At 45.0% G+C, this 12,084-nt stretch overlaps 2 protein-coding genes across 2 annotated transcripts in view; both read left to right on the top strand.

Moving 5' to 3' along the window:
- The first annotated feature begins 4,462 nt into the window (after positions 1-4,462).
- LOC123079369 (ultraviolet-B receptor UVR8) lies at positions 4,463-8,268 on the top strand. The gene is made up of 8 exons (XM_044502135.1): positions 4,463-4,751; positions 5,542-5,697; positions 5,868-6,026; positions 6,508-6,669; positions 6,749-6,880; positions 6,959-7,072; positions 7,610-7,708; positions 7,792-8,268. Exons 1-8 carry the CDS (start codon positions 4,526-4,528, stop codon positions 7,965-7,967), a joined length of 1,224 nt encoding a protein of 407 aa, XP_044358070.1. The 5' UTR covers positions 4,463-4,525; the 3' UTR covers positions 7,968-8,268.
- Positions 8,269-10,592: 2,324 nt separating this feature from the next.
- The window catches only part of LOC123079366 (inositol hexakisphosphate and diphosphoinositol-pentakisphosphate kinase VIP1), a 34,512-nt gene continuing 33,020 nt past the window's right edge, over positions 10,593-12,084 (top strand). Inside the window, exons 1-3 of the mRNA XM_044502130.1 lie at positions 10,593-10,885; positions 11,018-11,077; positions 11,830-11,876. Of these exons, the coding sequence (XP_044358065.1) occupies positions 10,814-10,885; positions 11,018-11,077; positions 11,830-11,876 (179 nt within the window). The 5' untranslated portion in view covers positions 10,593-10,813. The remainder of the gene's footprint in view (positions 10,886-11,017; positions 11,078-11,829; positions 11,877-12,084) is intronic.

Here is a 12,084-nt window from a genome sequence, read left to right as displayed (position 1 = left end):
CACATCGTGCACATTCGCGAAGTTGGAAGGAAGCTCAAGTTGATAGGCGAGGTCGCCTCTTTTGCCAATGATCTTGAAAGGACCCACATATCTAGGGGCAAGCTTCCCTTTGATACCGAAGCGACGAGTGCCTTTCATTGGAGAGACGCGGAGGTAGACATGGTCTCCGATCTCGAAAGCCACATCACGGTGCTTACTATCATAGTAACTCTTCTGGCGCGATTGCGCGGCTTTGAGATTATCACGGATGACTTTACACATTTCTTCAGCCTCTGTGATTAAGTCATTGCCAAGAAGTTGGCGTTCACCAATCTCTAACCAATTGAGAGGAGTACGGCACTTTCTGCCATAGAGAATCTCGAATGGGGCCTTGCCCGAACTTGCTTGGAAGCTGTTGTTGTAGGAGAATTCGGCATATGGAAGACAATCTTCCCATTTCATGCCAAAGGAAATGACACAAGCCCTGAGCATATCTTCAAGAATTTGATTGACTCGCTCGACTTGGCCACTAGTTTGAGGATGGAAAGCTGTGCTGAAGCGAATATTTGTACCCATGGCCTTCTGGAAGGAGCCCCAGAACTTAGAGATGAAGATGCTTCCACGATCTGAAGATATCAATTGTGGAATGCCGTGCAAAGAGACAATCCTGGAGGTGTAAAGCTCTGCCAACTGAGCTGCTGTGATAGATTCTTTGATTGGAAAGAAATGAGCCACTTTAGAAAGCTTGTCGATGACAACGAAGATAGCATCATTTCCGCGCTTGGACTTGGCCAGTTACGAAGTCCATTTCGATATGATCAAACTTCCATTCTGGGATAGCAAGAGGTTGGAGGAGACCAGCTGGTCGTTGGTGTTCTGCTTTCACTCTTCGACAGACATCACATTCATTCACGAATTGGGCGATTTCTCGCTTCATTCGAGTCCACCAGTACGACTGCTTGAGGTCATGGTACATCTTCGTACTTCCAGGATGAATGGAAAGGAGAGAATTGTGCGCCTCGTTCATTATGACTTTCCTTAGATCACCTTTAGGAACCACAATCCGGTCCTCGAAGAACAAAGTGTCTCTGTCATCAATGCGATAGCACTTGTATTTGGAAAGACCCTTGTCGATACCACGTTTCACCTTCTTCACCATGGCATCCAGGAGTTGTGCCTCACGAATTTGATCTTCCAAAGTAGGAGAGACTATGAGGTTGTCAAGAAAGCCTTGAGGAACAACTTGGAGATTCAGCTTGCGGAAAGCTTCACAAAGATCCGGTTGGAATGGCTTGAGGATTAAGCTGTTGCAATAAGCCTTCCTGCTCAAAGCATTTGCAATGACATTGGCTTTGCCTGGAGTATATTCAATACTCGGATTGTACTCTTGAATCATTTCGACCCATCGAGTCTGCCTGAGATTGAGGTTGGGTTGAGTGAAGATGTACTTGAGACTCTTGTGATCGGTGAATATGTCCACTTGTCTTCCCAACAAGAGATGTCTCCATGTTATTAATGCATGGACTACTGCCGCCAACTCAAGATCGTGAGTGGGGTAGTTCTTTTCGTTGGGCTTCAACTGATGAGAGGTATAGGCCACAACTTTCTTCTCTTGCATTAACACAGCACCGAGACCTTGGAGAGAAGCATCACAGAAAACTTCGAATGACTTGGATTCGTTAGGAGGAGTCAAGACAGGAGTTGTGACGAGTTTCTCTTTGAGAGTGTTGAAAGCAACGTCACACTCAGGAGACCAGACATACTTCACATGCTTCTGGAGGAGGTTGGAAAGAGGCTTTGCAATCTTAGAGAAATTCTCAACGAATCTTCGGCAATAGCTTGCAAGACCAAGAAAACTGTGGAGCTGCTTGACATTCTGAGGAGGTTCCCAATTCACAATTGCAGACACCTTCTCGGGGTTAACAGCGATGCTCTTGGCAGAGATGATGTGACCAAGGTAAAGAACTTCATCAAGCCAAAACTCACATCGAGAACGTTCAACACCCGCTCACGAAAAGAAGACAAGAGGGGTGCACCGGAGGAGGTGGGAGTGCCGGATTGCAAAACGGACAACGGAGAAAATGCTCGGATGCATGAGACGAACACGTATGCAAATGCAAAGCACATGATGACATGATATGAGATGCATGACATGAACAAAATACAAAACGGCAAACAAAACCCGACCACGAAGGGAAAAACATAACACATGGCCGAAAATGGCAAGAGTTGGAGTTACAAATATGGAAAGTTACATTCGGGGTGTTACATGGGTGCAACCACTACTTTCCCTTCAGAAAACCGTTTGCATTTGCATATTGCCAGAATTCAGAGTATCTCCAATAGACGATGTAGATGTAAAAATAACTAATTTTTACACTCCGAGACCCCCAAACCCTTCTCCAACAGATGATGTAGATGAAAAAATTACATCTCTACCTTTCGAAGATGTAAACTACGACACATCACGATGCAAATTTGCATCTCCACCTATAGAAAATGTAAAAATGCAACCGTCTACCAACTTTCCAACTGTCGTTCATCTCACTTTCGCGCGACCAGCCGCCGCCCGCCGACCACCGCCTAGGCCATGGCCGACTCCAACGACTATGTCGCCTCCTCTGCCACAGCCGCCGCGGGTCTGACTCACCCCGCCGCACCGCCATAGCTGCCGAGGAGCCGCCGATTTGAGCTCGTCTCGCCGCACTTTCGTTGCCGCGACACTCGCCCACCGCACCACGCCGACGTCGCCCCGCTGCCAAACCCGGCCGCTCCACTGCCCCCGCTGTTGGTTCTACCACTGCTCTGCCGCCGCTTGCCTCCAAATCGGCCGCTTCTCTGCCGCCGCCTCGCCGCCGCATGATTTGAGCTCGCCCTGCCGCCACCGGATCACGGCTGTAGCCCCGTCGCTCAATTCACAGCCGCGCCACCGGCCATTCGAGCTCCGCCCGCCGCATTCGACCTCCCGACTCTCGCCGCTCAGCCGCCAGCGCACCTGCTGCCGCCGCTCGGTCCACCGGCCCTCCTCCCTTCTCTCGATGCTCGAGCATTGGTGCTCATGCCGACTACTTGTACACAGTCCCGCGGCCGGCGGCCGGTTTTACATCTCTAGTTTGCATCATCTGTTGAAGTTGCTCTTTTACATCTCCGTATTGCATCATCCGTTGGAATTGGCATTTTTTGGAGATGCAAAAGACACATTTTAAAGATGTAAAAATTTTCATCTCCTGTTTTACATCTTCAAATGAAGATGCTCTCAGAAACTGTATAGGGGATCACCACCTTTTAGGAAAAACAAAAGGAAAATAGGGAGGGACGTAGCGACTGCCATCTCTTCGTAGGGAATGTGCCTGACACATACTACAGTCAGATTTCCCAGACATCGACATCAGATTGTGTGGCTTCAACGCCAAACTGATCGATGGATAGTATAAATGTCATCAGAGGCTCGTATCCAATAAGCATAAATATGTTGATTTTGCATTTGAAGAACGCATGTCAAATTTCAATATTTTTTTTTGCAAAATTACATGTTGTCAATGTGAAATTTGAAATTCTGAGGTCTTACATATGCAAACTCTACAAATATGTGGAACCGAGTTGCACGCTTTAGTCACCCCCGAATGATGGTGACCGAGTATTTGGTGGCCGTGTGGCAGGCCCCGACCCCTCACCGGTGAAAGGGATCACATCTTTACTTTAGGTACTTTTAGTGTCTTGGTTGGGACGGTGAGGTGGCAGCAACACCCCAAAGTTAGAATAATATCCTCCGGCCATATCTTCGCACTAGTGCACCTAGCACCGACGAAGGGCGTGCGTATATGTGTCCTCCGCAAGTCCGTTTGGATTCAGTTGGGCCTTATTTTCGTTGATGTCTTTGCAGGTAGAATCCTTCTAATCCGCAATGCTCATCGCCAGCGACGATTATTATTCTAGTGCGTTGGTTTTTTGGGTCTTAACACGACGACTTTATGACTATTTACTATAACTAGGTTTACCCGGCTCTACCAAGGGAGGGAAGAGGGTGGTCCATAGACTTGGTTGTATTTTTTGTTACTTCCGATGATCTTTCCACTAATTGCATGTCAGTAATAAATTAGAGGAATTTTCAGAGGAATTTTTGATGAAAATTTTGAAACAACTACTCTATGCATAAATATTATCCGCCAAACTTTAGTTGATTGTAAGCAAAATTATATTGTGAATACTTAATTAAATTCTAAATACCGAAGTTGAAATAATACATCCTACTAACACCTCTAGTATCTGCGTGTGTCTATATACGCGCACACATATTCTACTAACACCTCCGAGGAACCGAGCCGACGGTCTAATCTCTTGCCCTTTTCATAATATTTAATTCCTCCAATAAAAAATGCATACAATTGCTCTTGACGATAAGAGAGGATTAAAGGGTCTCTGCTGTGGGAAAGATACATTGACTACCTTTTCTCCACCCTGCGTGAAATCCTGGCCATTGCTTCCCGATCGGACGGTGCAGTCTCAGAAATTCGAGTGACACCACGGGGCAATCGAGCCAAGACAGATGACCTCTCTTCCTCAGGGCGCCATGGAGAAGGCGGCGGCGGCGGCGGCTGAGGAGGAGCCGGAGGAAGCGTGGGCGTGGACCTGGGGCGCGGGCACGGACGGGCAGCTGGGAAACGGCGGCTTCCAGGACCACCATCTCCCGCAGGCGCTCCTCCTCCCGCCTCGCTGCCGAGGCCGCGTTTCCTTCGTCGCCGGCGGCGGCGCCCACGCCATCGCCCTCACAAGTACGTCCCGTGTTCGTTCAGATACCCCACCTCAGTAGGATCTTTCTCGACAGGATTTGTTCAGGCGAGCTTGCACGTCTTCGTGGTCCTCGTCGTCTAGTGATTACACGGCTCTCACATGGGTAGAAGCTGAACTCGACTGGATACTTAGATTGCGACGAATTTGTGCACGACAATGGGCTTTGGTAACCATAGCATCACAGTTTCAGAGAGTTCGAATTGTATTGCAGGCTTTCCTTCTTGTGCACTCAGCTACTTGCCTGCTTCTAGGTGCCTGTGCCCTGGTGACTCTTGTCTGGACAGCCACATCTCGTTCCTTTGAACTGGATTTGCACATACATATTCATTGTGGACTTATATGATAGACACATTGTTCGTAGGAGTTCTACTGCACAGTTTTAGAACTGTCTCCTTGTCTAACTTGGTAATGCAAGAGAGGATCTTATATCCACAGTTTCATACAGTGATACACCATTGTATCGTTCAGTGACTGAGCTGCTCTTCAGTTCAGGCCCGCTTTCCATCTTGGCGAGTAGGAATGATTAAAGCATTTTGGCATGCTGATCTCTCCCTGGGCGTTTTAATTGTCAACATACTTTGTTTGTTGAAGATGATCTGTTTACTTGGAGTTGGAGGCAACTGTATCTTGATTGATGCCTTGCTGTGCCATTTTTATCAGCGACTCAAGAAAAAACTTACCTATCATCATATGCCATTTTCCTTGATGTCTGACACTCTGACTAGACCAATACGGGTTAGTTTTCTGAACAATCTTTACTCAACATTTCAGGTGATGGTGAAGTATTTACTTGGGGCAGAGGTACCCATGGTCAGCTTGGCCATGGGAACATAGAGAACATCCCTCATCCAAAGTCCGTTAAGTTCTTTGAAAACTATACAGTAACCTGTGTGTCTACTGGATGGAACCATTCTGGATTTGCTACAGGTCTCCAAATTCTGAAACCATTCATTTATGTTTTACTTCCATTTTGGCTTCACGTTTCATGCCAGGCTGTTTATTATTTTGTTTTGCTCTTGAGCTATTGTCTTATTTTGTTTGGAAAGTGAATTGTCACTGATGATCTTTGCTGTGATGTTTCTAGTTGTTATTTTCAGATTCTGGACAACTCTTCATGTGCGGAGATGGCTCATTTGGACAGCTTGGCACTGGTGATAATCAGTCAAGGAACTTGCCATTTGAAGCGACATCCTTTACCACAAAGCATGTTGAGAAGCTTGCATTTGGGATGCGCCATTCTCTTGTCCTATTGAAAGGTAGGTGAAATTATGACAGACTGTTACAGTGACACATTAATTTATAAGAGACTGCATGTTCATGAAACAATACAAATTTACTCTGGTAATACCTTTTCCATAACAACTTGATCAGTAATCTTTTTAGTCCCTGGCAACACCCAATATCTATAGTGACTCATTTATGCCTTCCCTAAGGTTCTGACATCCGCAAGGGAATACTTAATCAATATTCCAGTATTCTGTATTTTGTGGGGGAAAACAGGGCACAACTTGCTGAAAATTATGGAAAGCAAAAAATCTGTAAATGAAGCTACTAAAGAGGAAAAAGAAAAAAAAGTTAGATCATCATGATCTTAGGATCTTTTCACCAGACAGCTGGAAGTTTATTGACCATACCATTTCTCCTTCATAACAGACTTCTTTCTCCAGATAAATGACACAGTAAAATTTGGCCCATGTGCATTACGATTAAATGACACATTGTTCTTATTTCTTCCAGATAATTCCGTTTATGGATTTGGCTCAGCAAGACGGGGACAAGTTGGCAAATTTGCTTCCAAAAATCAAAAGTTTTATAATACTCCTAGATTAATTGATGGTTTTCCAAACTGTAAAATAATGAATTTATATGCCAATGGAGATCACAGTGCTGCATTGGATGGTAAGCATCGGAAATCTGCAGTCACCAACTCTCTTCTATTTGGTACTTGGCATAATTTCCCTTTCACTGAATGTAACAGAATCTGGCCAATTGCACATCTGGGGAAGAGCATTAGTTGGTGAACATGATGATGACCAACCTCGGGCAGCCTTTCCCTCTTTGAGTATTTCTCAAGTGGCATTAGGATGGCATCATGCATTAGTCTTATCTGGTACGTATTTGTTTCATATAATTGAACCATGTTTTCCAGAAGCTTTCTCAGAAGGTTGACATTTTTTATTTATCTCAGGAGGTGAATTGTACGCCATTGGTGCTTACCGCCATCAGAAGTGTGACCCTACCGTGTCAGAAAATGCAGTAGCGCAGCAACTGAATCTTACCACAGCAAGCAGTATACATCATGGTACTCCTCACAACGTCTGATACGCTATTATCATATTTTAATTATATAATAGAGACATGTATCTTGTACATTCATCTGGTAAATACCGCCAAGCAGCTGAGCATCCTTCGAAACGAGAATATGCCAACCGTTCGCACAAAATGGTACCTTCAGATAGGAAGTCAAATATGTATGACTGCGACAACTTGTCTGCATCCCATGGCAAGAATGCATTCTCTGTATTTAAAAGAATGAGAAAAAAGACATTCATAGATGTAGAACATATGAACTTGTGAAAATTCATGAGAAAATATGACTGGTGTGAACTGTACAAAAACGTTGTGCAGATATAGTATTGCGCACTGCACGAACGAATGATGAGAAAATACTATCATTATGTATGTCATATAGTAGATAGTAGCTCACACTGTCGATACACACCCCGGCCTATTCTATATTCATTTAACTTTCCTAGATTAGATTCATATTTGTTCCATCTGATGACCATGTTGCATTTGCACCTCCCTCACTGTCTGAAAGTATGTGTGTGTTGTGCAGAACCATCTTCAGCGTCAAATTTAGCGAAGGTGCCCTCTATTCATGGACAGCAGGTGACCCAGATAGCAGCCGGCACTGAACATTCAGCTTTGGTGACAGGTAAAAGGCCATTTATCCCAGAATCTAAAAATGTAAGATCAGCAGCAGCCAGGCTAACTGCTTTTTGTTGCATCTTTTGTCAGAGAGCGGAGCGTTGTTCACCTGGGGCTGGGGAGAGCATGGCCAACTGGGATTGGGCGATACTTGTGATCAGGTGGTTCCTCAGAGAGTAAATCTAGGTGACGAGGGCTCACGTTCTTATGCTTCGCTCGGCGTGTACTGTGGGAGTGGGTTTACCGTCGCCGTGGGCCAGGCTTAGTGGCAGATCAGTTAGTTACTGCCGTACCACCGTATTTTCGTTATGTCTCCACACAGTATGTGAGAAAGGTGAGCACTAGTAGTAGATGCTTCGTTGTAATGCTGTTGGAGAGTGAAGGAGGAACACAAGAGGATTTGCTCCCTGTGTGCATGAAATGAACCACTTGTTGTTGCCTATAAATGTATTCCGGCTTGGGGCAGCAATATTGTTGCATCCTGCGATTTGGACCTATCAACTGGAGTATTTGTGAAACTGGAAGATTGAATAATACCGAGGCCGTACTGTTCGGGGCCATTCATAATTGCATAGGATCATATTGTGGATTGAGGATTGGGGATATATAAATACTACTCCTGGCTGAGTTAGTGACGCATCTGGTTCCTGGATGAGAAGAAAACAGTGTGCTCGGATGCTAGTATGTTCAAACCAAGGAAAGGGATACACTACATATACAGAGGCCACACGGCTCTTGCGTAAACCGAAGGTCAAATTCTAAGTTGAATATGGATGTTGGAGGGAAAGCTCCAAGAAGTCTTTTGGAGTAGATGGATGGTGTCCTTTGGTGGGGACTGGGAGAGTATCCACGGCTCCCAAGACCGGGACCGACGTTTGGGATATTCCGGCTGGATGCTCTGCGATCCCGACGTCGACGTACGGCGACGGGAACAGCCATTAGATCGATCATCACCATCAGTCAGTCAGGAGGGCTGCCCGGTTTCGCCGAACTTGGGATGCTCTTCCATTTCCATGGGGAGCATTTGCCTGCTTGGATATTCCCGGCCTTGCTGAATGTTCCCTATAATATTCCTACTTGGTCTTTCCTTATTCAGCGCAAGGCCACGCAAGTCCTGATACTAATGGGGGGCAGTTATATACAAGACTAAAGAGTGATTAAGCTGCCTGACGTGTTTGACCATGCGCCATGAATCCACTCTCAGCTGCTCCATACTTTAATACTCTGTTGTCATGTGAATTTTCCTGCTTTCCCGTGTCTTGTTAGAGAATGTTTGTCTTGCTATTCGACAAATATACTGCTTTCTACGATTGTACCTATTTGTTATGTTCAGTATTATAAGATATTATACTCCTTCTGATCCATATTACTTGCCCCAGCTTTAGTAAATGTTTACTAAAGCTAGTCCCTCTAATCCATATTACTTGCCCCATGGTTTCGCCTAACTCTGGATGCTCTTCCATTCCATGGGGAGCAGAGCATTTGGCTGCTCGGATATTCCCTCCTACTGTAGCTGAATGTTCCCTGTAATATTCCTACTTGGGTCTTTCCTTACTCTAATTAATACTCTATTATGAATGTCCTGCTTCCCCGTGTCTCGTTAGAGAATGTTTGTCCTGCTCTTCCATAAATATAGGGATTGCTCGCTACGAATTGTACCTACATGCCATATAATACGAGCCAAATTCTACCCTGAGAATCAAGGGCTTGTGCAAACGATAAACTTAGGCCGATATAAGTTGACCCGGTCGATTATGGTAACTCCGTTAATCTTTTCAGGTTTGCCTGGTTGATGATTTTTAATACGTATCAACTAGGTTATGCTGAACGAAGTTTTTTCTTCCCTAACCCTAGGCGGCTAGGGCAAACTCTTCTCTTCAAACTTCGCGGCGAGCCCGTGGATTCGCCTCCCTCTGCCTGCCGCTCCAGCGACCAGTGGCGGGGAGGAGAATCCCAGCGCCTCTGCTCCGATTAGTAGTTTAGGTTAGGATTTTTTTAGTCCCCGCAGGTGTGGTGCTCGGGCGGGTGACAACGCTGCTTCTTCGAGTTTGTCTTCCGGGCTCCGATCCTCTTTGAGTATGTCTATCTGTACGTAGTCGACGGAGCTTCGACGTATATTTCTGTCGTCTCTTTGGGGTGACGAGGTTAGGGTTTCTCGTCTTGTGGCGAAATTTGGTGTCAGGTGCTTCAGATCTATGTAAGGGTTCAACAACGACGACTGCATCTCCAGGGCGCTGGTCCTTAGGAGCATGGGCGCGAAGACTTTCCACCTGTCATCGACAAGGTCAAGCCGGCTCCGGTAGGGGAGTAGCGACAGCGGCGCGTCGGCGGCTCGTTCTGGTGGCAGTAGTGATTGTTTGGGAGTCTTGGAATCTCAATGTATTTTTTATTATGTTCGAGATGATTTGTAATTCCGCTGAACTTTGATAATAGATCTGGATCATTTTCGCAAAAAGAAACTAGGTTATGCCAAAATTGAATATTTTAAATGATGCTATATTCATCGTGACTAAAGAGTGTCATGCCTATTTGATTATCTGATATACATCGTGGTATATTCATTTTAAATTTGGTGTCAAAACACGACTAAGCGTGTCATGCACAAAAAAAAAGGACAACTCAGCACAATTTGAGAACCGGGCCCTTTTTTACATAATTTGTGAACTGGGCCTTGTCCTTAATAAGTTTTACAATTTTCCACTCATATTCTTAATTATTTCAAGGACATGACGTAGATATATCCGTTTAAGCAACAAGTAATATGAATAAAAGGGAGTAGGATTTTCCACAGTTTTCGCTGAGCAAATTCATAATAGATTAAAATCCATAAATAAACACGGCTTTCGGGGGGAAAGAAAGCCGCTCAGTCAGCTCAAAAGAAAAAGAAAAAGCCTCTCATCAGTCAGCTCAAAAGAAGAAGACTCATTTACTCACTGCTGAGTGCTGACATCCCCTCTTCTTCTTGGGCTGCGTTCACTTCTCCTTCCTCCTCCCCTCTGTAAAGCATAAAGCCCCCCAGATTCCGGTCCTGAGGAGCAAGAATGCCCAGGAAACAAACATCCCCTTTCCTGCTGTAACCTTTGGACCAACGGACGGAAGGGGACCGGAGGGGATGGACCGGCGGAACCATGGCGCCCACGGCGGAGGCAAGATCAGGATTGGTGTCTGCGTCATGGAGAAGAAGGTGCGCGTTTTGGGACAAAAATCGAGTTCTCGTGATTTCTATTTCTTGGGTTCGCCGCAATGCGGGAGTGAGAAGAAAAATATCAAGATTATCTGAGTTTTTTTCTTCGTGCTGGAACTTTTTTTTTTGCAGGTGTCGTGTTCTCCCATGGAGCAGATTCTTGAGAGGCTGCACGCCTTCGGCGAGTTCGAGGTATGGCTCGGGATTCGGCCGCTCCTCCGTGCGGATTATCGTCTATGTTTTCTTTCGGTAACTAATCTGGTGCTGGTAGAAATGAATAAATTGGGTACAATGATTGAGGAGATAAACAGAGTTCTGGGGAATGCCTGGCTCCCTTGGTCGGGAGATTGGGGGTAGTACAGTCCCGCCACATGGGTTCAATTCCTTCTGTCGGTGAATGAAGGCTTTTTTGCGTGCTGCTTAACCAGTCCCTTGCACCATTCTCGGAATATTAGTCGTCACAAAAAGTACATATCATCGTACCATACAGTTCTTGAATCAGTGCATACAACTGAATAGTGTGTTGCAGAGACACAAATTCAAGTTTATAATGGTACTCCCTCCGTCCCAAAATAAGTGTCTCAACTTTGTACTAACTTTAGTATAAAGTTGTACCAGAGTTGAGACACTTATTTTGGGACGGAGGGAGTATAAAGGAAGAACCTTGCAAGGTGCGCACACACGCGCGTGCGAGTCTGTGTGTGTAAATGTGAACACCGGGATTTGAGGCTGGACCATTAAGTTTATATTACTGCTGGCATGTATCAGAATTCAGAAATACAGAACCTCTTAAGCTCTTAGCCGAGCTCTTCATTTATTTTCCTTTCCCCTGTTTCTGTTCAAATGTTAGGAACTCTAGTTCTTTAGCATGGTAAGTTACTAAAATCATTGTCCTGATCATCAAGATTCAAGACTGAAGTAATATGCATGTTTGATGTATGCAGATTATAATTTTTGGTGACAAGGTAATTCTAGAAGATCCCATCGAAAGGTATATACCTGACAATGTGAAGGGCGAGTCTTCTTAGAATATGAATTTTTCAGTATTAATTTTCTGAATATTCATGAAAAAGAAAGTGAGTGTAGGCAGGCCAAAATTTACTTTACAGATACACAAGATCATGCTGTCCTACTCGAAGGATGGAGTTTAGGAAATATTATTACTTAACTAACTACTATTCCTCTAGCTTATCCATATT

This window comes from Triticum aestivum, chromosome 3D (genome assembly GCF_018294505.1).
Source record: "Triticum aestivum cultivar Chinese Spring chromosome 3D, IWGSC CS RefSeq v2.1, whole genome shotgun sequence".
Taxonomy (NCBI): Eukaryota; Viridiplantae; Streptophyta; class Magnoliopsida; order Poales; family Poaceae; genus Triticum; species Triticum aestivum.
This window is presented reverse-complemented; position numbering and strand designations above follow the sequence as displayed.